The 27,455-nt window shown below is 46.0% G+C and overlaps 1 protein-coding gene across 7 annotated transcripts in view; it reads right to left on the bottom strand.

Moving 5' to 3' along the window:
- Positions 1–27,455, bottom strand: part of hspg2 (heparan sulfate proteoglycan 2) — a 644,821-nt gene that overhangs the window by 36,523 nt on the left and 580,843 nt on the right. For all 7 annotated transcript variants that reach the window (XM_072478556.1, XM_072478557.1, XM_072478558.1 and 4 more), the window contains 7 exons: positions 24,746–24,855; positions 21,583–21,691; positions 19,810–19,908; positions 18,982–19,203; positions 17,035–17,279; positions 14,588–14,759; positions 9,455–9,577 (listed from right to left, as the gene is read on the bottom strand). In XM_072478556.1, coding sequence (XP_072334657.1) covers positions 9,455–9,577; positions 14,588–14,759; positions 17,035–17,279; positions 18,982–19,203; positions 19,810–19,908; positions 21,583–21,691; positions 24,746–24,855 — 1,080 coding nt within the window. The remainder of the gene's footprint in view (positions 1–9,454; positions 9,578–14,587; positions 14,760–17,034; positions 17,280–18,981; positions 19,204–19,809; positions 19,909–21,582; positions 21,692–24,745; positions 24,856–27,455) is intronic.

Below are 27,455 nucleotides of genomic sequence, written 5' to 3'. Positions count from 1 at the left end.
GAGACCTGGGTTAGTGACATGGCTGGGTTTCTCAGTCTTGAGAAAATAAAGTTCGCCTTAAGAGGGTCATTGTTAGGGTTCACCCAGAGGTGGCAGCTGTTCGTCGACTCTCTCGGGGATAATTAAAAATATCAGCCGATGCAGTATTCCAAGTGGGGGGAGGGAGGAATTGTTGTTGTATAGTTGAGGTGTGTGAAGATTGGGCTGGGGGGGGGGGGATGTTTATTTTACCATGTTGATGTCATTGTTCTTGTTACTGTTATATTTTCAAATACCTTAATAAAATATTATTTTAAAAAAGCAACAGCCTGACAGAGGCACACTTACCGCTCACACCTTTCAGCCAGTGTCATAGATCCTTCTATCACCATTCCTAGGTATATCCTGTTCCATCAGCACAACAGATCGACCAGAGGTGGTGGCACAATGGTGCGGACAGAGTGTCCCTAGGCACCCTCAACATTGACCCCATGAAATATTTTGGGATCAGGTCACACTTAGGCATCAAAATCTCCTTATCACCACCTACCACCCTCAGTCAGCTGAGGAATTGGCAATCCTTCATGTTGAACACAACACTGAGGGTGCAAGAGTGCAGAATGGGAACTTCAAAATGTCCAACACCAAGAGTGGCTTGATAGCACCCCTACTGACTGAGCTGTCCAAGACCTGAAGGACTGATTCTACAGACTGGGCCTAAAGCAGGTAGTAAGAGAACTAACCAAGGGGAAAAACCTATTTGACCTCATCCTCATCAAACTACCCATCAACGATGCATCAGCTCGTGAGCCTAAGTAGAAGCGACCACAATACAGTCCTTAAGACAAGGTGCTGTTTCACACTGAGGACGTCAGCTACCACATTGTGTGGTACTACTACCACGCTGAAAGGAATAGTCACAACAGATTTAGCAGCTCAAACAAAACATAGCTAAAAATGAGATGTCAACCTCGTGAAGCTACAACACAAGGACTACATGCATGTTAAACAGCATTCTTTAGCAGGACTAAGCAATCTAATAACCACCAGCTCAGATCAAAGCTCTGCTGGTCTGCCCTTTCCAGTTATGAATGGTGATGGACAGTTTAATAAATAACAGGAGGGGGCTCCACATCCTCAATGATGGGAGAGCCCAGCATATCAGTGCAAACAACGAGGCTGAAACTTTTTCAACCATCTTTGGTCTGAAGTGGATGATCCATCATGGTCTCCTCCTGAGGTTCCCAGCATCACAGATGCCAGTCTTCAGCAATTCACTCCGCATGTTGTCAAGAAATGTTGAAGGTGCTGGATCCTGCAAAGGCTATGGGCACTGACAAACATTCGGGCAATAGTACTAAAGACTTGAGCTCCAGGACTTAGTTGCGCCTCCAGCCAAGCTGTTCCACTCAAGCTACAGCACTGGCATCTACCTGGAGATGTGGAAAATTTCCCAGCTATGTCCTGTCAACAAAAAGCAGGGCAAATCCAAACAGGCCCCATAGTCTACTCTTGATCATCAGCAAAGTGATGGATAGTGTCATGAACAACTAAGTGGCATTTACACAGCAATAATCTCACTAATGCCCAGTTGGGGTTTTGCCAAGGCCTCTTCAGACCTCATTGCAACTTTCAAAGCTAAAATCCGCAAGTGGGTGATGGAGGGAGAGGGGGCGGCATGGAAGAGGATGGAGATGGCGTCCTGTAAAGGAACGAGCCTGGGGGCGCTGGTTACGGCACCGCTGCCGCTCTCGCCGTCAAAGTATACCATGAGCCCGGTGGTGGCGGCAACGCTAAGGATCTGGGGCCAGTGGAGATGGCACAGGGGTGCAATGGGAGCCTCGGTGTGGTCCCCGATTAGGGGTAACCACCGGTTTGTCCCGGGGAGGATGGACGGAGGGTTTCAGAGCTGGCATCGGGCGGGGATTAGAAGAATGGGGGACCCGTTCATTGATGGGACGTTTGCGAGCCTAGGGGCACTGGAGGAGAAGTTTGAGATACGCCCGGGAAATGCTTTTAGATACATGCAGGTGAGGGCGTTTGTGAGGCGACAGGTGAGGGAATTCCCGTTGCTCCCGGCACAAGAAATTCAAGGCAGGGTGATCTCGGGTGTATGGGTCAGGGAGGGCAAGGTGTCGGTAATATACCAGGAGATGAAAGAAGAGGGGAAAGCGCTGGTAGAGGAGCTGAAGGGTAAATGGGAGGAGGAGCTGGGGGAGGAGATTGAGGAGGGGTTGTGGGCTGAGGCCCTAGGTCGGGTTAATTCCTCCTCCTCGTGTGCCAGGCTCAGCCTGATACAATTTAAGGTGGTTCACAGAGCGCACTTGACGGGGACGAGGTTGAGTAGGTTCTTTGGGGTAGAGGACAGATGCGGAAGGTGCTCAGGGAGTCCGGCTAACCATGTCCATATGTTTTGGTCATGCCCGGCACTGGAGGGGCTCTGGAGAGGAGTGGCGGAAGCAATATCTCAGGTGGTGAAAGTCCGGGTCAAGCCAAGCTGGGGGCTAGCAATATTTGGAGTAGTGGACGAGCCGGGAGTGCAGGAGGCGAAAGAGGCCGGTATTCTGGCCTTTGCGTCCCTAGTAGCCCGGCGAAGGATCTTGCTAATCTTGCTAAGGCGAAGCCCCCCAGCGTGGAGGCCTGGATAAACGACATGGCTGGGTTCATTAAGCTGGAGAGGATAAAGTTTGCCTTGAGAGGGTCTGTGCAGGGGTTCTACAGGCGGTGGCAACCGTTCCTAGACTATCTCGCGGAGCGTTAGAGGAAGGTCGGTCAGCAGCAGCAGCAACCCGGGGGTGTGGGGGGACGTCCTGTGAGGGGGGGAGGGGGGGTGGAGGGGGGGGGGAAGGAGGGCTTGCCGGGGGGGGGGGGGGGGGGGGTTGAGCAAGAGAAAACATGAAGGATTTGGGAAACTGGCACGTGCGGGAGAGAGCCAGTGTAAAAAGCTGTGTAACATATCGTTTTACCATGTATATATCTTGCTATGTGCGATTTCTTGCTATTTTGTTATGAGGGGAGGGGGTTATTGTTTTTAAGGGTGAAAAATTGTGTTAAAAAACTTTAATAAATATATTTAAAAAAAAACTTTCAAAGCCAAATACCAAAGATGAGGCAAGTGTAACAACCCTTGACATCAAGGCAACAATTGATCGAGTATGGAATTAAGGACCCTATCAAAAGTGGGTTCAATGGGAATCACGGGAAAACTCTCCACCGGTTGGCGACATATCAAGCACAAAGGAACATGGTTATGGGAGCTCAAACATCTTAGTCACAGGACTTCACTGTAGGAGTTCCTCAAGGTAATGCACTTGCCCCAGGATGTTCACAGTGTTTCAGTTCCATTCATAACGCCTCTGCCACTGCAGCAGTCTGTGTTGATCTGCAGCAAGACCTGGACAACATTCAGGCATGGGCTAATAAGTGGCAAGTAGCAGTCGCGCCACACAGCCACAATGCGATGACCATCTCCAACAAGAGAGAATCTAACCATCTTCCAGTGTCATTCAACAGCATGACCATTGGTGAATTCCCCACCATCAACACCCTAGTGATCATTATTGACCAGAAACTGAACTGGACTAGCCATGTAAATACCGTCGCTACAAGAGCAGGTCAGAGGCTGGCAATTCTATGGTGAGATATTCTAATATATATTTTAAATATATATTATTTAAATATATAAATATTTTATATTTGTTGACAATTTGGAGATAACTAGTACTTGACTATAAAACCTAAATGCATAATTTACTCTGAAACCCGTACATGTCTCAGAAACCCACAGACATAAGTTGCTATCTCAAATGACTTTCCTTTGAATGCAATCACAACACAGGGGAAGTCATTAGCAAGAGCAGCACTTACAGACCACCTGTATTTACTCTTCAGAAGCTGGTGATGAACCGCTTTCTTGAACTGCTGCAGTCCATGTGGTGTAGGTACATCCACAGTGCTGTTAGATAGGGAGTTCCAGGATTTTAAACTCAAGTGACAGTGAAGCAAGTTCCAAGTCAGGAAGGTGTGTGACTTGGGAGGGAAACTTGAGGGTAGTGGCGTTCCCATGCATGTGGTGCCCTCGTTCTTCTAGGTCGTAGAGGTCACAGGTTTAGAAGGGGCTGTTGAAGAAGCCTTGGTGAGTTGCTGCAGTGCATCGTGCACACTGCTGCCATTGCACGTTGGTGGCGGAAGGAGTGGGTGTCAAAGGTGGTGAATGGGGTGCTGATCAGGTGGGCTGCTTTGTCCAGGATGGTGTCGAGCTTCTGAGATACACTCTCATCTATGCAAGTGAAGAGTATTCCATTGCAATCCTGCCTTGTAGATGGTGGACAGGCTTTGAGGAGTCAGGAAGCATCAAAACAAAGAACAGTTCATGGAGAAATTATTAATTTAGCCATGTGAGCCAAGTATTATTTAGATCAATAAGTGTTACTAAGAACATAAGAACAAGGAGCAGGAGTAGGCCATCTGGCCCCTCGAGCCTGCTCCACCATTCAATGAGATCATGGCTGATCTTTTGTGGACTCAGCTCCACTTTCCAGCCTGAACACCATAACCCTTAATCCCTTTATTCTTCAAAAAACTATCTATCTTTATCTTAAAAACATTTAATGAAGGAGTCTCTACTGCTTCACTGGGCAAGGAATTCCATAGATTCACAACCCTTTGGGTGAAGAAATTCCTCCTAAACTCAGTCCTAAATCTACTTCCCCTTATTTTGAGGCTATGCCCCCTAGTTCTGCTTTCACCCGCCAGTGGAAACAACCTGCCCGCATCTATCCTATCCTCTTCAAAATGTTATGTTTCTATAAGATCTCCCCTCATCCTTCTAAATTCCAACAAGTACAGTCTCAGTCTACTCAACCTCTCCTCGTAATCCAACCCCTTCAGCTCTGGGATTAACCTAGTGAATCTCCCCTGCACACCCTCCAGTGCCAGTACGTCCTTTCTCAAGTAAGGAGACCAAAACTGAACACAACACTCCAGGTGTGGCCTCACTAACATCTTATACAATTGCAGCATAACCTCCCTAGTCTTAAACTCCATCCCTCTAGCAATGAAGGACAAAATTCCATTTGCCTTCTTAATCACCTGTTGCACTTGTAAACCAACTTTTTGCGACTCATGCACTAGCACACCCAGGTCTCTCTGCACAGCAGCATGTTTTAATATTTTATCATTTAAATAATAATCCCTTTTGCTGTTATTCGTACCAAAATGGAGAACCTCACATTTGTTACTGTTCCACAAACCTGGATAACATCGGAAGCTCTTCCAACACATTTCTCCTGCTAAAGGAATTTGATTAGTTGTAGCCGGAATCCGCTGTTAGTCAACCCAGTAATGGGCATCGGTGGGAGAAACAATTTCAAATAGAGTAAAACAACTCAACTAGTTACCCAGAACCAAAAGACATGTGGTTGTAGCTGCTTGGATCCTGCTCTATCAGTGAACCTCGCTATTCTCATCCCAAGGCTGCAGACTCGCCAACTCCTGGTGATGGGACCATTTGCATAGTTGGGAGGGTGACGGGAGCCCACGATGAAACTTTCGCAACAGTTACTCAGACCTTCTCAGGAGCAACGGCATCCTCACAAAGCCAAAATGTGCGAAGAATATATGTATTTTTAAAAGTCTAGACAAGAGCATAAATCCCGAAGGATGAATGACGTTCCTCTGCTGAAGGTTGGGGACTTCCATGCAAGATCACACAAATGTGTAGCTAGGACATAAAGGGAGCAATGCCCCCATGACATACCCGCCGGATGGAGCCTCCTGGGACTCCAGGAATTTCAGTTTTTCCCTCATTCAGCATTATTAGCATTGAGATTGAAGACTTCCAGGATATTATGGATGAGCTAAACATTTGTTCGCAAGATAGTCCTCTGCAATGTATTCAAATGAAGCAGTGAGCTGAGAACAGTTGTCTCTTGCCTCTGATCTCCACCAGAATTTAAATCGGGTCATCACTGAACCATGCTTCGCTTGGTCAGCATGGAATGATCAGGGTCACTGTTACCATCGCGGGTCAGATTTTCAGAACACGAACTGAGACGTAAATAAATCAGGGAAATGGATATTAGAATCTGACAAGGAATTGATGGTTCATCCGGGATGCGGGGTCTCAGCTGCGATATTGCAGTAAGATTTATTTCTACCTGGAGAGTGAGGGATGGTAAACGATCAGCCATTTTGCCCCAGCTGCAGGAGATATTCTTCAAACCTGTGAAGCTCAGGTGACACCAGTGTTCAAGCTGTAAAGCCTCCTTGTGCAGGTCCATCTCAGTACTGTCAACTGTCCATTCTTGAGGAACAAGGCTGTGCAAGCTATTGATGTGGTAACTGGGCCTATTTGCATTGAGTCTAGATTCCTAGACAGGAGTGGCCATACCAATTACTGATTACAGCGTAATTAATGATTTAAAATAACCTCAAGCACTCATTTGGCGTCCCATTTTAAGGTGATTGCTGACCTTCTGATCCAGCTTTCCTAGGCCAGCAAAAACTTAACTCCCCAACAGCCTCCTGAACTTTTACCCGTGTTGCCATAAAAACGACTTGCCATCAACGTCAGACCTTACTCACACCTGAAGTCTGCATTCATCACAGAGGTTGCAGCATTCACGTGGCACAGTTAATAAGTGATCCTCTCCGAGCAGGTGTAAATAACTGATACTGTAGCTGCTGAAAGTGTATATATTATTGATGCAATGAGAGACAGGCCCTCAGCACTTTACAAACAACAAAATGGTAGGTGTTCACCATTTGAGGGTGGGAGTAGCAATAAACGCAAATATATTACTCTTAAAACTCAGAAACCCAAGCTTGTAAAACATCTGGTGGCAATTTTAGTTCAAGAAAAGTGTTGGCTTTACGGTTGAGTAGGAAACTCGCCCGCTGGCCACAAAAGAGGCCCAGAACATTTGTAATTCCTGCGCCTCCTGTAATTTCCATGGCTGATCTCTCTCCCAAGCTGTGCAGGGTGTTGTTGGGAAACAGTTTTAAAGAAAAGCGGATAAAGCAAATGGTCATATTGTTTACATCACTGTGGTCTGCGGGAACTTGCTGTGCACACAAAATAGTGGCTGTGTTTCCTACATTTACAACAGTTACTACAAGTCAACGATACTGTACTTCAATGGCTGTCAGGAGCTGTGGGATATCCCAGGGGTGTGAAAGGTTCTGTATAAATGCAAGTTCTTCTTCATCTACTGAATACAGGCAGACCAAAATTCTTGTAGTGTGGGAGAGAATGTTTTCCTTTGGCCCTTTCCTTTGTTTCACAAACTGTGCCTTATTATTAATCACAACCGAGCAATGTGGTGCAAATTGATAAAATCATCAAGAGCTTTAGCAAAATTAATCACTGGTGTTAATGCATACAAGCCACTTGTGACATAACCAGTGCAATCACTTTGGGTAAACCATCTAGTGATAGGCGAATGGACCTATAATCCCTTTAACAACTCTTTAATCCTCATATTTTATTTACATTCCTGCACAAGACCATTATTCCCAGACAGAAGGAAGAAGTGCTTGTTAACTGTTGGATGTTTGCAGTCACAGCAGCCCCGAGCTTTCAGGCTGCTTTGCTAAGGGCAGCCCAGGGTGACTCATCACCTAATGTTCCTTGTGTTGAAAATGCTCTTCTCCAAGGAGAACCCCAGGGAATCTATGACTAATCGTGATGGGGCATTGAAACACCTCACAGCCAAGACCTCCCATTGATATTTTAACTCACTCGGGAATTCTCCCAGGAATAAGAGGGTTACTATAATGATTTTCACCTGCCAAATCGCCCTGAATGACCTTCGAGACAAATTAAGGGATGACACGCAAATTCTAAGCCAACTTGATCTCTTCTCACTTGGTGAGGCCAGAGAGCAAGTGACTGAACTACTTGAAGACTGATCGTAGGTTATTTATGACTTGCTGAGAATAGACACATTGAGTTTGGAAGATAACATTCCTGTAAGTTTATGTACAATTGTTGAAATGAGAGGCAGGCCCTCGGCATTTGGGAAACAAGATGATGCACAAGGCATTCATGTGAAGGCCACCGTAATCAACTGAACAGTTGCTTATTTTTCACTTCTGCAAGAGGAATGTGTGTGGCAAGGAGACAGTCATTCAGGAGTCACCTTCAACTTTGCACTGCTGCTGTGAGTCTTACAGCTCAGAAACCCAGGCAGCCTGGCACATGGATCTCTAACATAGTAATGAGCAGGGCAATTGCATGTGCAGCATTCACCCACGATTCTGATATGCAGTCAAGCTGCATGGCGTGTAATTAAGAATAACCAAGAGACTTCAACCATCCAGATCTCAATGGACATTGAAAGCTTGTGGCATAATTCCAACTCCGCAACAGAAATGTCAAGTGTATGACACCATTTACCGCAGCGAATCTAAATGGGAGAATTATATCTGCTAGCTTCTGAAATTGGAGATCCTAAATGAAAAGTTATCAACCTTTTCACTGGCCCACTTAACTCTCACTCAGTTTTATCTTCGGTTGAGGTTAACCAACCATGACTCCTTCAGCCTTTGTGATGAAAACACACAATAGGAAGTTAAACAAATTGAGAAAACCCTGCCCACCAATGGGAAAATTTGGTGAACATCCGCTCGTGAGGCTTCTTGCCCACCAAGAGGACATGCCAGAAATTCTGGCACATTGCCCAGGAATGAGCATAGGGTCAAAAACATTATGCACCTAGGTTTCTGATACCCAGTCATGGCAGCTACAGATCTCTGCTCAAGATGGGCATCAGGTCAATTCCACCTCATGTCTTCAACTGCTCCTCGTATCCCCAGACACCTCAAAATGAAAGTTCTCTTCCTGGTTCTCTACTGCTTTGTTTTTCTCCGTCTCTGCCATACAATCCTCAAAGGGCTCTGCATTCCTGGCCTCCTGTACACTCTCCACTCTCTTTGTCCTATCATTAGTACTCAGACTTTCAATCTGACTAGGCCCCATTTCCTATTCCCTCCTTCTATCGCTGTGCCTCCTTCTCATCATCCTTTAAGACCCTCCTTAAAACTCATCACTTTCACAAAGCCTTTCACCGTCGCTCCTCATTTCTCTCCTTCCTGAGCTCGGTATTCATTTTCATTTCATTATGCTTCTGTGAGACATCTAGAGATAATTTCATTTTCTTAATTGACTGCATAAATACATGTCGTTATCCTTGATAGTAAAACTCACGAGTGGCTGAAGAAATATCAAACAACAGTAATATTCTCCATTACTGAACAGATGGATCATTCAGAGATAACTTAATTCTGCAATTCAGAGAGAGCATCTGTTCAAAGATAATTACAACAGATTATATCAAATATGCCCTCACATTTGTCAAAATATTAGAGAGATCCTTTGAGGACCATTAATTAAATCTTATTCTTTTTAATGGTTCTAGGATTTCAAATGAGTTGGGAGATGGCATTGTGATGAAACATTTGTCTCTGTCTGTACCTAGCTCACAGTACGATCCAGTATATCCCATTGGACACCAGCACTGGTTCTTCTCACAGGTCCCACCGTTCATGCAAGGATTTCCCTGCAAACACATGTCCAGGAAGATTTCACAGTTCTCACCTAGAATCAAAGTAGAGTTACAATTAAACACCAGTCCTTTTATATTATTCAGGTCAAAACAAGCACACAATTCCAACGAAAGGCGCAAGGGGCAATACTTTCTCCGAAGTGCTCGGTTTTATGAGAAATGTGCAAAAATAATCGGGCAGCACGGTAGCATAGTGGTTAGCACAGTTGCTTCACAGCTCCAGGGTCCCAGGTTCGATTCCCGGCTTGGGTCACTGTCTGTGCGGAATCTGCACGTTCCCTCCCGTGTCTGCGTGGGTTTCCTCCGGGTGCTTCGGTTTCCTCCCACAGTTCAAAGATTTGCAGGTTAGGTGGACTGGCTATGCTAAATTGCTCTTAGTGTCCGCAAAAGGTTAAGTGGGGTTATGGAGGTGTGCGGATAGGGTGGAGGTATGGTCTTAGGCAGGATGCTCTTTCCAAGGGCAGACTCGATGGACTGAATGGCCTCCTTCGGCACTGTAAATTCTTTGATTCTATGTAATAAGCAGGTGAAAAAGACTCAATAGCAAGACACCTTTTGACCCTGCTGATAACTGCAAGGTGGGAAGGCAGTTGAGGTCGAGGAAGGGAGAATCTGAAGCTGGAAAGGCCTGGACACACAGCTCACCGCAAGTCCTGCCAGATTTAACGGAGGGCTGGTTTCTGAATATTTGTCAACAGGTGCAGCTTGTCTCTGTCAGGATGGTGGGTGTGGGCACAGGGAAGGTAAGCTGCTGGGGAGAGGAACAGTGCTAAACCCAACGATGAAAGAGGAGAGGATGGTAATGGCCGTTCCATGGGGTAAGTATGTTGGGTCAGCGGCAGGGACATTCCTGCTTTTCTTGGCCCACAAGCAGTGCTGGAAAGGGCACTACCTACGTGGACCCAGCCTGTCACACCTCTCGGCAGCTGCCAGGTTTCTCACAGAGTCCAGAAAACCTGACCCACAGGCATTAAACTCCTTTAAGTATTATCGTGAACAACCTGCCTCCTGAGAATGGATTCATTGCCTGCTCTGCCCCCGCTTAGCATGTAAAACTGAAAGTGGGTGGGTTGGGGTAGGGTTGTTCATTTATTTAAGTTTTTACCCCTCGCCTACCTCGGGAGATAAAATGATCATCTTCGCTGCTGCCAATTTTTCTTATTTCTCAACAAAATAAAGAAAAACTATCGATTATAGGCTTTATTGAAGGCCTAGTCGGAGAAGGAAAATTTGTGCCCCTGGCTCAAAATCAGAATTATCATCTGACAAGAACTCATCAAGATTTCCAACTGCTGAGGAGACTGAGGGAGATGCCGTTCAAAGTGGTGGGAGGGGGTTTTAGGTACCTGGGGATTCAAGTGGCAAGGGACGAGGGTCAGCTTCATAAACTAAATTTGGCCGGGCTGATTGAGCAAATTAAAGGGGACTTCCGTAGGTGGGATGTTGTCCCGCTGTCATTGGCGGGGAGGGTTCAGACTGTGAAAATGACAGTCCTCCCGAGTTGCTGTTCGTGTTTCAGTGTCATCCAATCATCATCCCCAAGGCATTTTTTAGAAAGATGAACGCGGCGATCTCAGTTTTTATATGGGCCGGGAAAGCCCCGAGGGTGAAGAAGGACCTTCTTGAGCGGGGGCGCGGCGAGGTGGGCCCTTCCAAACTTTATTAATTACTACTGGGCGCCTAATATATCGATGGTTAGGAAATGGTCAGTGAGGGGGGGGTTGGTGTAAGAGCGAGTAGAGGCGGCATGTTCTACGGCACGAGTCTGAAGGCTTTGTTCACAGCACCTCTGCTGTTCTCGACGGCTCGGTACTCCACAAGCCCAGTGGTGGTGGCAACCCTGAGAGTGTGGGGGCAATGGAGGCAGCACATGAGACTGGAGGGGGCGCCGGTGTGGTCACCGATCTGTGACAATCACTGGTTCGCTCTGGGGGTGCTAGACGGGGGCTTCAGGAGGTGGCAGCGGACAGGGATAGAGAGGTTTGGCGATCTCTTCATTGAGCGGGGTTTCCCGAACCTGGAGGAGCTAGAGGAGGGGTTTGAGGGGAATGGGTCCTGGTACCTGCAGGTATGGGATTTTTGCAGGCCCCGAGCTTCCCTCGCCTCCCATTAAGGGGACTACAGGATAAGGTGATGTCTAAAACAGAGGTTGGGGAGGGGAGGGTCTTGGAAATATACAAGGAATTGATGGAGTGGGAAGGGGTCCCAAATGGGGAGGTGAAGAGGAAGTGGGAGGAATAGCTGGGAGGAGAGTTGGAAGTCGGGTTATGGGAGAAAGCCCTGAGGAGACTACAAGGCTCAGTCTGATCAAGTTCAAGTTGGTCCACAATCTCATATGACTGCGGCCCAGATGAGTAGGTTTTTTGAGGAGGTGGAGGACAGGTGTAAGCGCTGTGGGGGAGGTCCTGCGAATCATGTACACATGTTTTGGGTGTGTCCGAGGGGATTTTGGCAAGGATTTTCAGATGTCATGTCAGAGGTCTTGGAAGGGAGGGTGACTCCGAGACCAGAGGTGGCAGTATTTGGAGTGTTGGAAGATCCGGAAAGGGGGGGGGGGGGAGAATTAAGTTCGCCCTAAGGGGTTCATTACAGGGGTTCGCTCGGAGGTGGCAGCCGTTCATCGACTTCTTCAAGGAGAATTGACCGTCAGCAGGAGGCATGGAAATGACTGATAAGGGGCAGGGAATCTAATGTATGGCTAGTCAGGGTTTAGGGCTGGCAGGAGTTGGGTATGTTATTGTGTGAGGTTTTGCGTGTGTTGCATTTCTCTGTTGTTTAAAATGTTAAAATCATAAGTGCCTCAATAAAATATTTCCTAAAAAAAAAGTTTTCCAACTGCTGCTGGGAGCTTAAAAACATACGTTGTCAGTAATAAGACGGCAATACAATTGATAATTCAGATGTGTTTTACAAAACGAATCCTCGAATGTAATATTTTATTAAGCATGCGATACGGGTGTAATGTAAATTATTCACTCTTAACAGTTCTGTTACTTGATTTGAAGGATTATCTTTCAATCTAACACCAAACCTTAAACCTTTTGTTTTACAATGGCACATTCTCATTTCCTCAGTAAGGTTAATTTTTTATTGTTCTTTTGTGGGATGTGGGCATCACTGCCCATCCCAAATTGCCCTTGAACCTGGAGGCTTGTTTGGTCATTTGAGTGGGCAATTAAGAGTCATCCACATTGCTGTGGGTCTGGAGTCACATGTAGGCCAGACCGAGTAAGGATGGCAGATTTCCTTCCCTCAAGGACATCAGTGAATCAGTTTTTATGACCCATCAATGATAGTTTTCTGATCACCATTACTTAAGACTAGCTTTTCATTTATTTAGTGAATTTAAATTGCCCTGGTGTTCCATATTTCTCACTTCTTGAGAAATGCTTTAGGCAGTATGTCATTTGTAAGTTTTGTAAATTCTAACTTCGTACATAAATACTAATTTGCATTAGTAGTCTAGCTCATGGATTTAGAGAAAAAATTGTCAGATCGAAATGATAAATTAATGTTAGCTCCAGAAGAAAAATAATTGCTACAGTTGAACTATTTTTTCTCATATGATAAAAGCAAAATAGCGCGGATTCTGGAAATAGAAACAGAAAAACTCAGCCGTTCTGGCAGCATCTACAGCGAGAGAATCAATTTAAATTTTTTTTATTTAGAGTAACCAATTATTTTTTTTCCAATTAAAGGGCAATTTAGCATGGCCAATCCACCTAACCGGCACATATTTGGGTTGTGGGGGTGAAATCCACGCAGACACGGGGAGAATGTACAAACTCCACATGGACAGTGACCCGGGGCCGGGATCGAACCCGGATCCTCAGCGCTGTGAGGCAGCAGTGCTAACTACTGCACCACCGTGCCGCCCTTAAACAGAGTTAATGTTTTGAATCTAAAATGACTCTTCTTTGGAACTGGAGATTGTAGAAACGGGACGGGCTTTAGACAGTTGAAAAAGGGGAGAACAAAATAGAAGTTCAGGGCTATGTTGGGGGACAGGAGAGATTAAATGACAAAGATGTCATGGAATACAAGACAGAGGAAATGGTAACGAGTGTATACAGACAAAAGCTTTGATCCAGAGAAGGTGTTGAAAGTAGAATAAAGGTCAGCACTGTCTGAAATTAAAACAGCAGAATGTGCTAACAGCAGAGAAAGTGGTTTTGTTGTCTGAAAGCAAAATATATGTGAACAAGATGAAATGAAATGAAAATCGCTTATTGTCACAAGTAGGCTTCAAATGAAGTTACTGTGAAAAGCCCCTAGTCGCCACATTCCGGCGCCTGTTCGGGGAGGCTGTTACGGGAATTGGACCGTGCTGCTGGCCTGCCTTGGTCTGCTTTCAAAGCCAGCGATTTAGATACAGATTGGTATTTGGTGGGGGTGGGGGGATTAAAATGGAGGACAGAGTTAATTCTTATAAAATGTCTAATGCAATGTTGAGACCAGAAGGCTGTAAAAGTTGGAAGATGGGATGCTGTTCCTCCAACTGGCTTTGGACTTTACTTGAACATTGTGACAGGACCCAGGACAGAAATGTGAGCATGAATATCCAAACATTTTACATCTACGACATTACCCTTGTCTAAACTTTGCAATTCCTATAGCTGTAGGAAATACAAGATTTTAGGCGGAATCTGTTGGGGGATGAACCTGAACCAGGGCACTGAGGTCAAGGCCAGAGCCAGGATTGATCAATCATCAAATCCCCAGCAATTGTAGAAAAAATATGCATTGTGACTTTATCTGATAGATGATGGTCAGTAGTCACAATCGTAGCTCTGGTGTTACCAATAGTACCGTAGGTAGAAAATTTACTCTACATACTATTTGCAACTGAATTGCACATCTATCAGTAAATACGTTAAAGCTTTAATACATAAAAATAGGAAATCTGGTCTTCACCTCCCAAAATTACTTTCCTGATGTCAACCCGAGGAATTTCAAACCCTTTTCATTAATCGCGAGGCCCTTGTCCATCAACACATGAACAGAACAAGACACAAGGCAGCTCTTTCTTCCTGCAGACTCACCCTGATATTCATTTGCACAGATGCACTGATATTCATATTCTCCAGTTACTATACACCTTCCACCATGCAGGCAAGGCACACGGTCACACGGTGATTTGTCGTAACACTGATCAACATTCAGGCTTTCGGTAAAGGTATAGGAGAGATCCACCTTCTTCCCATTAACTGACACCTGGTTAACGGAGAAAGGTAGAATTACACAAATTGAGGTGAGAGAAACAGCCCAGTAAGTTTATCTTCCATTTGCTTATCTGACCTTCTCTTATGCCTCTATACTATTTTCCTCATACTGTGGTAGAGACCTCCACATTCTGGCCATTCCCTGGCTAAAGTGGTTTCTTCAGAATTCCTGATTTGATATTTTTTATTCTTTCGCCGAATGGAGTGTCGCTGGCTAGGCCAGCATTTGTTGTCCATCCTTAATTGCGTTTGAAGTGGTGCTGGTGAGGGACTTTCTTGAACTGCTGCAGACCAAGTGGTGTAGGTACACACACACAGATTTCTTGGTGACTATCTTTTATTGATGGCCTCTAATCATGGTTCTTCTCCACAAAAGGAAACACAACTCAAACCAAGTTTGATGCAAGTTGAACAAAACTTCTTTACTTTCAATTCCATCCCTCAGGAATGATGCTCGATTTGCCTTTGTTTTGGTCTTATTAATTAACATCAATACTTTGTTGGTTTGCATATTTGGGTCCCGGATCTCTTTGCTCCTCTACCCCATTTCATTTCTTACTTTGAAAGCAGTACATCACCTGCTTGTCCTTCTTTCCAAAATGGACTACTTCATGCTTATTTATGCTAAAATTCATGTCAGTTATGTGCCCCTTCTGCAAGTTTTTAAACATATTGTAATTTGTTACAGCTCTCCTCAGTGAAGACTATCCTTCCCAATTTGGTGTTCTCCAATTTAGAAGTTGTAGTTATGATTCCAAAGTCTAAATTGTTAATAATAATTGTGAAAATTAGTGCTTCCAACATTGAATCTTGCAGGCATCCATTGTCCATCTTTGGCCATTCTGAACTACCCCACTCTCTGCTTTCTACATTGCAGCAAGTGAGTAATCCATTCTGCTAATTGTCCTTTAATCTGCAAGCTTGGAACTTATTCATTAGCCTATTACTTGACATCTTATAAAAGGCATCTTTAAAAGGTAACCTTGTCTACTCTCTGTTACCCCTTCAAATAATCCAATGAGGTTGGCTGATAAGAATTCCCCTTTCGATATCAGTGCTGACAATGCCTTGCAAGCTTTTTGGTGAAAGCTGAATTGCATAAGCATCAAAATAAAGTGAACACAAATGTTCATGGCACCGTTATCACTCAAACCTCAAGTTAGAAAGGTGATGGGCACATTAGGGGGGGGGGGGGGGGGGTCAGAGAATCCACATCAGATTCCAATCATATCAGAGGTGGTGCAGCTTTAAGCACTAGATTGCTCAATTACTTTTTCCAAAATGGACCAGACAAATAAAGCAGCTTTTATTCAAATATAAATGAGCATTTTTGGTTTGGAGAATCATATGGGGAGCAGTAAGCTATGTAAAAGTAATCCTCAGAGTTGGTTAGACATCAATTCGGAGTTTAGAAGTGTGAGAGGTAATCTTATTCAAACATTCAAAATTCTGACAGGCTTGACAGGGTAGATGCATGAAGGATATTTCCCCTGGCTAGGGGGTGTCTTGACCAGGAGAGACAGTCTCAGTAAAAAGGAACGCACCATTTGGGACTGAGGTGAAGAGGGTGGTGAATCTTTGGAATTCTCTGCCTACGAGGGCTGAGGAGGCTCAGTCATTGAGGTCAAGTCAGAGATCGATGGGTTTTATAACATATTAGAAACATTAAGGAATACAGGGATAGTGGAGGAAAATGGCGTTGAAGTAGAAGATCAGCGATGATCTCATTGAACAATGAAGCAAGCTCGAAGGGCTGAATGGCCCACTGTTCCTGTTTCTTCTGCTTTTCTGAACTCAAGCCCACAATTTCCCAACACAGACATTAATCTGTGTGCCACAGGGTTAGCCTATTTCCCCCAAGTTCCACTATGGGCTACTTTAACACAGTCCTGCACTTATTTAAAAGAAGCCAGCCCAATTTAGCATATATCAAAGAATTTTACACAAATGGGTTACTTTGTGCAGCATTTCCAGAGGAAATGCAACCCAAAGGTGAGTTCTGGGCTGGGATGTTAGAGGTTGGGGATTAGGGGTGGGGGGAGGGGGCGAGGTTGAGGAATAGCCAAGGCAGGCTGCTCGCACCAGTTCCTTATAGACTAATAACAGAGAGGAGACTGGGTACATTGGGCAAGTCCGTCACATCCTCAGCTCATGTATGGTGTTTAGCACACAGGAGAGCGTACATTTGTGGATGTGTGATAATACGGGTCCTTTCTTCAATCATTGGTGGACATTGGCATTGAGTTGTCCTTACTCCAGAGACTCACCTCAGTAATACAGCCATCAATCCCCTCCGTGACATTTACTGCGATGGGAACAACTTCTGTCCTGGGCACACCACCAAGATACATGGGGCTTCGGAGGTTAAGACCTTGGCTTTTGCCCGGAGAGACACTTCTGATCTCCTTCTCACCATCAATAATCAGCAGGCCGTCCCTGTTGTGTCGATGTACTTTCAATCTGTGCCAATTGTTGAGATCCACTGGTTTGGCGCTCTGTAGAACAGCAAGCCCTGTGAAAATCCCAAGTGAGTTGGGGTTGAGTAAATGGACACAATGGCACACGCTCGCTCTCACATCAGTGATATGAACCCACTCTCAGAAATCTGTCCCTCAACCAAGAGCTGCTCACACATAAAGGAGATCCTTTTGCTCCGAAATGTATGGGGTTGTCTGAACAGTCAGATAACCGAGCAAATACACTGAGGCCAATTTCACAATTCCTGAGGGGAGTACATTCCAAAGTTGAATATTGGGGCCATATCGTGAACATGGCTTAAAAATAACCAGCTTTCTTTTTCCTTTAACTATTTATGGTGATCGAGGGAAGGGATTTTGTGCTGGGAATGGAACTCTCAGCAACAGCTCGGGCCTGGCTTAGCGCACATGGCCTTCATTCCTGTAGAGGCCCCTTTACTGTACTAACAGCCACACACCTAACTGCCCCTAAAACGCCTCCAAACGTGTGGTGTAGCTGGATCCCTGCATGGCAACAGCTAAAGCTTGGGGATGTGATCATTTCCATAGCGCAAATGGGTGGCAAACAACTCCTTGGGCATTCCAAAGGCTCGCTTGTGCTGGTAGCAGTTGCAACTGAATTCGGCTCCCCCACCAGACAATCTGGAGCGACGGGAAAGACTGCAGGACACAAGCATTTAGCTTTGGAATTCTCCAAACGGAGCGAAGTGCCAATGTTTTTAAAGGTAAGTAATTTGGGGCAGGTTCTTTCCTAAGGCTCAATTTAGGACTAGCTCTCAGTTATTGCGAGTATCACTGGGCTTCGGGAAGAAAACTGACTGGATTCCTCAAGGATCCTCCGGACTCTCTGCTAGAAAAAGGGGAGCACTTCGAAAGGACACCTCCTCCCCACAGGAATTTGGGTGCAGTGGGATTATAGAATGTACAGTGCAGAAGGAGGCCATTCAGCCCATCAAGTCAGCACCGGCCCTTGGAAACACCACCCTACTTAAGCCCATGCCTCCATCCTATCCCCGTAACCCCAGCTAACCTTTGGGACACTACAGGGCAATTTAGCATGGCCAATCCACCTAACCTGCACATCTTTGGACTGCGGGAAGGAAACCGGAGCACCCAGAGGAAACCCATGCAGCCACAGGGAGAACGTCAAAACTCCACACAGTCACCCAAGGGTCCCTGAAGCTGTGAGGCAGCAGTGCTAACCGCTGTGCCACTGTGCTGCCCGGAATCCGGGTGGAAAGCAGGCAGCTCTTGGCTCCATCATCACCTCCTCCCCTACCATGGAGAACTTATTTTGTGTGATCCCGCAAAACCCGGTAATATTCACTTTTACCACAGAGCATCAGTCTGGCAAAGAGTATCGCCCACCTGCCATAGAACCCAACTTTCATTGTAGGCAGCATTCTACAGTGGGCTGCTGATCCTCAATGGATTAATGCCTGGCAATAAATGGTACTCGCATAGTTCTTCCCATTTCTCTTGCTGGCCAGCTGCTGCAATGTACCTGGTCCCATTTTGGTATCATGCAGCAGCTACATTTTGCAAAATGACAACTGTTTAGAGGATTTAAATGGATCGAACAGGCAAGGTTACATAAACATGCAACACCCCAGAAAAAGAGTGCAACGCTCATGGTCAGAGAAAGCCCAAACAGCGGATTGTTGGAGGAGCTCTGCACATGGAAGGCTGAGCTTTGTTAATAGCAGGAGTTATCAATCCAGATTAATTGTCACCCACCTGATCCCAGGTCGTAGCGGAACTCCACATGTCTGTTGAGCATGGCGACAGAGATGAAGTCATTCATTTTCATTCTCTGGCCACTGCTGTAGAACATAAGGCCGGAGGGTGAGCGAGGTTTGAACTCCAGCTCGATCGTCAGCTCATTGTGAACATTGGTCAGTGGCGGATACGCCACAAAAGAATTATGTCCCCTGAAGGAAGGAGCTGTAATTAAAACACCTGTGAGACAACAAAAGGAAATGAGAGTCAAGATTTACAATTTTGGAGCTTACATATTTCCAGTTAAAGCAAGGATACTGGTGAAGTCGTTCTACAGAAATACTTGATCTGTCTGATTGCCAAGTGAGAAATGCCCAGCGAGGCCACCACAGCTCAAATCCTAATCTCCGCTCTGATATTAGGGATGGGCAGCAAATGTGGATCTTGCTATAGTGAGGCCTGCATCCCATGAAAGAACCTTTTAAAAAGGTGGTAGTCTTCTTTATTTGAGACCAATGAACGTTATTAGGGCATCAGAAATGAAGTTTGGCTTTGCACTGGGCCTTTGCCGTACCTGATCTTGGGGCAGTAGGAGTTGACACAGATCAATAAAACTAGAGTCTTCTATTTCCTACAGTACCCCCACCAACAACAAAAAATGATTGCTCCTTAAATTTAAAGGGTAAGATATATGGAATGATTCCCTGCAAGCTTTGGATGTCTATAATTTCAATCGGTCAACAGCGTTAAATAAAACAACGATCATGCAACTGGAATGTTATTTAGTTATTTTCAGTGTGGGATAACTTTCTTGTCCTGTAATTATGACTGAACAGCAAGACTCACCATCCATACATTTTGACCCTCGTTTGCCCAGGTGGCATCGGCAGTTATACCCAAGGCCGTCTGGTCTGTTCACACAAGTTGCATCTGATCCACAGGCCTCTGCGGACCCAAAACCACAAACTGGCATCAGTAACTTCATCACAGAGTTCTGACATTGTTAGATTATTCTAAACAGAGAGGTATGTCCCTTTTGCCCGTGCTCAAGTTTCTACAAATTGGATCTCCATTGGCCGGAGGGGCCAGCAACAGCCTTGATTGTAAATCTTCGGCCAGCACTTGGATAAATAGCCAATGGAGTCTCTTCATCACCTTCCCATAAAGACATTGCTTAGAACAGGAGCTCACTTCACGCAGAATTGAAGAGACCTATCCCTCGCCACTCGAGCAATAGGTTCCCCGTCTCTACGATTCTTGTTGGGTAGTATTAGTTGTGAAACAAAGGGATCACGAAGCATCTTGTATAACCTTCCTCGCAGTTACTAAAAACTTGCCCAGCACAGCTACCTCCCTGACCCAACCACCTTGGAAAATGAAGAATACTTATTTTCTCAGACCCTCTTTGAACTTTTCAAGTTTAACATTCTTACTCCAACTAGATTACCAATGTTTGGGTGATCTACTTTAACTCTGTCTTCAAAAACAACTGGTTGGCCACGAGAAGATGCTGTGATGATGAACCCTAGTTTATGAGAACTTGATATGGTGAGTGGAATTTACTGATTTTCGGCGGCATGGATGGCCCGCCACTGGGATTTACCGATCCCGTCGTTGTCAACCTGATTTCCCCATGACTGCACCCCTCATTGCCGGGAAACCCGTGCTCCGGCATGGGACCGGAATATGCCACCGGCATGAAGAGCCGATAGATTGCGCCCGGCATTTTCACACCCTCGTGGCATTTTCACACCCTCATTACAAAGCACTTCACATATCTTTTGAAATGCAATTATTGTTGTTATGCAGTACACACGAGCCAAAGTGTATCCGGCTTGGCTCCACAAACAGCAAGGTGATGAATAATGAGCCAATCTAGGAACATAATGAGGCCATTCAGCCCTTCGAGCCTGCTCCACCATTCAATAAAATCATGGCTGATCTGATTGTGGTCTCAGCTCCACTTTCCTCTCTGCCCCCCCCATAACCCTCAACTCTCTTGCCTAACAAAATTCTGTCTAACTTTGCCTCAAATGAATTCAGATTCTCCTACTTTCTCACCCTTTGGGAGGGAAAATTTCTCCTAATTTCTGTCTCCAAAGGGAGACTTTTACTTTTAAACTATGTCCCCTCCACATCCTCCTGGTATCCACGCCATTAAAGTCCCCGGAGGAAGTTTTGATAAGATCATCTCCAATCTGCTTCGATTGATTGATTGAGAGATAAACATTGACCAGATCATTAGGTGGAATCCCCTGTTACTTTTCACTCAACCCAATTAGGACTTTGGTTTAGTCTCCCATTTGAAAAATTGGCACTTTAGACAATGCACTGCATTAGAGTTTCAGCTCAGAGTGAGGCTTGAATCCATGCCTCTGACTTAGAGGTGAGTGCTATTAGTTTGCTGAGCTGACACACTGGGACCCAATCCTCTCCTCCACCCAATGTAGAACACTCAGACATCATAGGCAGTCTTTCCCCAGCTGATCAATTCCAATTATTTCGAAAGCGATGAGAAATCAAGGGTCAGTGTTAGGTTTTCCCTCTTGTCGGTCAAAACCAGGTTACATGGTCCGGGCATCACCATTTATGGTCAAGCGGTTCTAAATACACGTTTACCCGGGTGACAGTGCAGAGCCAGCGAATGTTCACAGTTGCTCCCAGTATATCCCGTCCTACAGTGACACGCATAGCTGCTAGTCTCAGAATCGACACATCGTCCTCCATTCTGAAAAACATCAAAGCCGCTTCATTAATAAATGATAAACCCTCAATACTGCTGTCAGCCTACAACAGCAATGGTTAATTAATTGTCGAGACATTACCCGTTAGTATTCTCGTCAATGTAAAACATCAACTAGAATATTGGCAGAATTAGCACGGTGTCCTCCTCTAAGCACAGCTACATATATCTCTGGAATTTAACAACTGCACTAAGTCAGGCTTAGCATCAAAATGTTCGTAAGTGAGCAAATTTCTGTGTGCATTCCACCCTCATTGATGTGATTCACCCTGGTGAATGATTCGAGATTAATAAGTCGGGATGTTTAACTCGTATAATTGCGTCATATCCTGTATCATTAAGTGACCCCTGATCAGATTGAAATCAAGCATCTAATCTCGGGTTAGGACTGTACACATTCTGTGATTCACAAACTATCACAAATGCATGGGATAGGCAGGATGGACAAAAGGGCCTTTATAGCTGTCGATCATTGTTCATGTATACGCCTAACTTTGCCAAGTCAGAAACACCATAATCTGGAAGGTAAGGAACTAGTCTACTGGGAGAGGGACAATTTCCTTTAAAGATTCTTTAATTCCACCACGATTTATCATAATTGACGGAAGCATTGAAAAATGGAGACTCAGGGGCGGCACGGTGGCGCAGTGGTTAGCACTGCTGCCTCACAACGCCGAGGTCCCAGGTTCGAATCTGGCCCGGGTCACTGTCCGTGTGGAGATGGCACTTTCTCCCCGTGTCTGAGTGGGTCTCACCCCCCACAACCCAAAGATGTGCAGGGTAGGTGGATTGTCCATGCTAAATTGCCCCTTAGTTGGGAAAAAAAGAATTGGGAACTTTAAATTAAAAAAAAAAAATGGGGAATCAATTGCATTTGGTATTTTTTTTTTTTTTTTTTTAAACTGGAGAAACGTTGGGTGGGAATTCCACACTGACCCCCTCCACCGCAGCATGTTTTCCATCAGCCGAGGCAGCTCACCATTGGCCCCCGGTGTGATCTTCCAGCCCCGCCGAGTTCTATGGCAGTTTATTCCGCTGTTATTCCAGGGTAACCTGCTGTGGAAAATCCCACCCTTTGAGCTTTTAAGTCTTGAAACGAAGCACCCGCAGAGTGATTGCATCGGGTGCATAAACTGAATAGGAAAGCTCAATGCAAAACATTACTTTCAATTGAAAGTGTAGGACAAGAGAATAAGGGTCGTAACTAGTGTGATTAATCACTTGCAATGGATTTTCAGATGGAGTGATCGAGCCAAAAACCTTGAAATTGTTGACGAGGTCATTTTGATTTAGCGCTGGGAGTGAGGTGTGGACTGTGACCTCTCTCTAAATGGGGGAATTAAGATGGCTGGGTTCCCTGAATGGATGGGCTGAATGGTCTTCTTGTTTATAACTCTCTTTTGATTTTTCTGAGACTTCATTTTTTGGTTGGTGCAGACAAAAATAAACCTGCTTTCCTTCTAAACAATTGGAATATCTTCTATCTTACCTGTATCTATTTCATGTTCCACAATGTCTTTTAAAAAAAAAAAAATTTAGAGTACCCAATTATTTTTTCCAATTAAGGGACAATTTAGCGTGACCAATCCACCTATCCTGCACATCTTTGGGTTGTGGGGGTGAAACCCACGCAAACACGGGGAGAATGTGCAAACTCCACACGGACAGTGACCCAGGGCCAGGATTCGAACCCGGGTCCTCAGCCCCGTAGGCAGCAATGCTAACCACTGTGCCACCGTGCTGCCTCCACAATGTCTTTTGAGTATTAACTCCCAATAATTCTGTTCAATTTTAGGACTCATTAAGTCAAAATAAAGATGCTGTCGCCAATGTGCACATTTCCTGATTCAATGACCCGTTGTTGCATCAATTGTCTAAATCCTCCCCTGTACAAACATCCATCATCTGAAAGTCCAATCTCGAAGTATTCTAGTCTAGAGATGGTGGCCCTTGTCCATGACTCGGATGCTATCGCACTAACAAGCTAACCAAGTGATACTTGGGTTTACGACAAAGAATAATCCTCAAGCGGGCATCTGGACCTCATATACTCTCTAACCAGGAACACTGTGTTCTCTTCTAGATTCTACATGAAGTTATTGAATGTGCACATGAATTCATGCCACGTACATACTAATCATTCCTTTCCTTCAGGAGGTTAAGGCAATTACCCTGATATCATTATTAACTCCAGGTGAATGGGCTTATTCAATTCCTAAATATACCAAGAAGGAGTTTAGAGTAGATAAAGCAATTGGTGCAAATACTGGAACACCAAATTATAAGCTACAGTGGACTTGTAATATTTCAAGATCTTTGCAATGTGCCCATTTGCTGGTGCAGCCCTCTTTAGTCTCACAGGTGTGTGACTGGTAATAACAGATGCTCCCACTATTTTCCGGAAGATTTCCTAACTCAACTGTGCTGATGAAGGAGGTGCTGAAAGAGGCCTAGTTGCTTCTCGTCACTTGGGAAGCCAATGATGTGAGGCTAGTTGACTCCATGCCTGTGGACTTCATCTTAGAGGACTGCATTGACAGAGATCCGTAGAATCCCTACAGTGCAGAAGGAGGCCAATCGGCCCATCAAGTCTGCACCGACCCTCCGAAAGAGCACCCTACCTCGGCCCACTCACCCCGCCCTATTCCTGTAAAACCACCTACCCTTTGGATATTAAGGGGCGATTTGTCATGGCCAATCCACCTGAACCTGCACATCTTTGGGCTGAGAGAGGAAACCGGAGCACCCGGAGGAAACCCACGTAGACACAGGGAGGACGTGCAGACTCCACGCAGACGGTCACCCAAGGTCGGAATTGAACCCGGGTCCCTGGCGCTTTGAGGCAGCAATCCTAACCACCGTGCCACCCTGAAAGTAAGTTACTTACCTTAGCCGGCAAATGAAATGTAGGGTGGGGAACTTGCTTAAAAGAAAAAGGGATATGAAAACACAGCAACAAACTCCCTGATACAATGAAAATAAATTTTCACTCGACAATCACTGGATTCTCATCTGAACAGCCCTATTGATGCATTGTACCTTGCAAGGATTCTCTTTGCATGTTGGGCAGTTGGATATTCCTTTCCCTTTCGTTTCTGGAGCTGAGAAGATCACCTCATCACCTTGAATTATGAGCTGACGGATGCAGCCTAATCAGGGGGAAGAGCAAGTCAGGTGAAATATTGATCATTGTATTGTCATTCTGCAAACCTATCCATCAATGTTTACCAAGAGGTTTCTTTTCCACAATTGATTTCACGGACATACAAAATATTTTCCTCTGCTACATACTGCAGTGAAAAGCAACACAACAGTCTGTGGGAGCTCTGTGAATGGTTGTAGCGCAATAGCTGTGTGACGTCGCATGCATAACCCTTTGGTATTATAAAGCACCGTGGGAGGAAACGGGAGTGGAAAGTCCCTGCCCGTGACCCCTGCCGACACAAGATGGCCGCCGAAGCCCGTTGTAAAAGGCCAGAAATATTCAGCAGGTCAGCCAGCAGCTGTGGAGCGATTTCAGGTGATGACCTTTCACCAGGGTTGAGAGAATGACCGATTGCTAGGCAAGTGGGTTTATAGGTAAGTGTTGAGAGGAGCGGATAGTGAGGAAAGATCGAAAGGGGAAAGTTTATGATAGGAATGGAGGGCAGGAGGGATCCACTGACAAAATGCCTGTCCCTCCAGCATCTTCTGCCTTAATTTCAGACTTCCAGTAATCGGCAGAATTTGGGTTTACTATAATTAGTTGCTGGATTCTCAAAGCTCAGGGTGATTTTGGCAGTACTGCAGTGTGAGATACTGCCAGTTGGACAGTGGCTGTACTGGAATAAGCACCGGAAAAGGAGCAAGGTAGGTGTTCAGGGCTAAATCGCTGGCTTTGGAAGCAGACCAAGGCAGGCCAGCAGCACGGTTCAATTCCCGTAACAGCCTCCCCGAACAGGCGCCGGAATGTGGCGACTAGGGGCTTTTCACAGTAACATAATTTGAAGCCTACTTGTGATAATAAGCGATTTTCATTTCATTTCATTTCATTTAACTGGGAAGCAAGTCAGCTGACCCTAACTTCCCCCCCCCCCCAACGCCGCATTCTTCTGGAGAGAGACAGTGGGAAAGGGGCGAAGAGTGAGTGAGGCAGAGTGGGAAAAGTGGGTGAGTGAGAGGGAGGGTTAAAAAGGGGGGAAGTGAAGGTCGTGAATGGCATATGCCCGAGGGGGGGGGGGGGGGGGGGGGCTTCAGGAGACGGAGGGCGTGAGCTAGAGGCTGGCCTAAATAGGTTAATGGCTAGTCGGCAGGGGAGGAATGGGTGGGGAGGGCGGGAAGCCCCCCCCGACCAGGCTGATTACATGGAACGTCAGAGGGTTGAATGGGCCGGTCAAGAGGGCTCGCGTGTTTGCGCATTTGAGGGGGCTGAAGGTGGACGTGGCAATGCTACAAGAGACACACCTAAAGGTTACAGACCAGATGAGATTGAGAAAGGGGTGGGTTCGCCAAGTATTCTACTCAGGGCTGGACTCAAAGACCAGGGGGGGTAGCGATCTTGATCCACAAGTGAGTGGCATTCGAGGCAGGGAGAATCGTGTCAGACAAGGGGGGTAGGTACATAATGGTGAGTGGGAAGCTGGAGGGGGTGCGGGTGGTACTCGTGAACATATATGCTCCGAAATGGGACAATGTGGAATTTATGAGGCGGATGTTAGGTAAGATCCCAGACTTAAGAGTCACATAACCTGCTCATGGGAGGAGATTTTAACACAGTCAATTGATCCGGAATTGGACCGGTCAAAATCCAGGACAGGGAGGAGGCCGGCCGCGCCAAAGGAATTGAAGGGGTTTATGGAACAGATGGGGGGAGTAGACCCGTGGAGGTTTGCACGGCCAAGGACAAAGGAGTTTTCGTTTTTCTCACATGTCCACAAGGTATACTCTAGCATCGACCTTTTCGATCTGAGCAGGGCGCTAATACCGGGGGTGGTGGATACTGAGTACTCGGCAATCGCAGTGTCGGATCATGCCCCACATTGGGTAGATCTACGGGTTAGTGTGGAGAGGAGGCAACGCCCGCTGTGGAGACTGGATGTGGGGTTGCTAGCGGACGAAGCGATCTATGGGTGGGTTAACAAGTCCATCCAGAACTACCTGGAAACAAATGATACGGGGGAGGTCTCTGCAGCGACGGTTTGGGAAGCTTTGAGGGCAGTGGTCAGAGGGGAATTAATCTCGATACGGGCCCACAGAGAAAAGGTGGAACGGGCTGAGAGGGATAGGTTAGTGGAGGAGATACTCCAGGTGGACAGGAGATATTCCAGGTGGACAGGAGATACTCGGAGGTCCCGGATGCGGGGCTACTGAGGGAGCAGTGGAGGTTACAGGCGGAGTTTGGGTGTTGACCATAGGGAAAGCGGTGGATCAGTTAAGGAAGGCAAGGGGGGCGATTTATGAGTACGGGGAAATGCCGCAGGCCTCAATTTCATTGATCCTGAAACGGGAGAAGGATTCGGAGCAATGCGGGTCATACAGGCCAATTTCTGTACTGAATGTGGACACCAAACTGCCGGCTAAGATACTGGCCATAAGGATAGAGGACTGTGAACCGGGGGTGATCGGGGAAGGCCAGACGGGATTTGTTAAGGGCAGGCAACTCAAGGCCAATGTTCGAAGGCTTTTGAATGTTATTATGATGCCCCCAGAAGGAGAGGAGGTGGAGGTTGTGGTAGCGATGGGTGCGGAGAAGGCTTTTGATCGGGTGGAG

This window comes from Scyliorhinus torazame, chromosome 16 (genome assembly GCF_047496885.1).
Source record: "Scyliorhinus torazame isolate Kashiwa2021f chromosome 16, sScyTor2.1, whole genome shotgun sequence".
NCBI lineage: Eukaryota > Metazoa > Chordata > Chondrichthyes > Carcharhiniformes > Scyliorhinidae > Scyliorhinus > Scyliorhinus torazame.
This window is presented reverse-complemented; position numbering and strand designations above follow the sequence as displayed.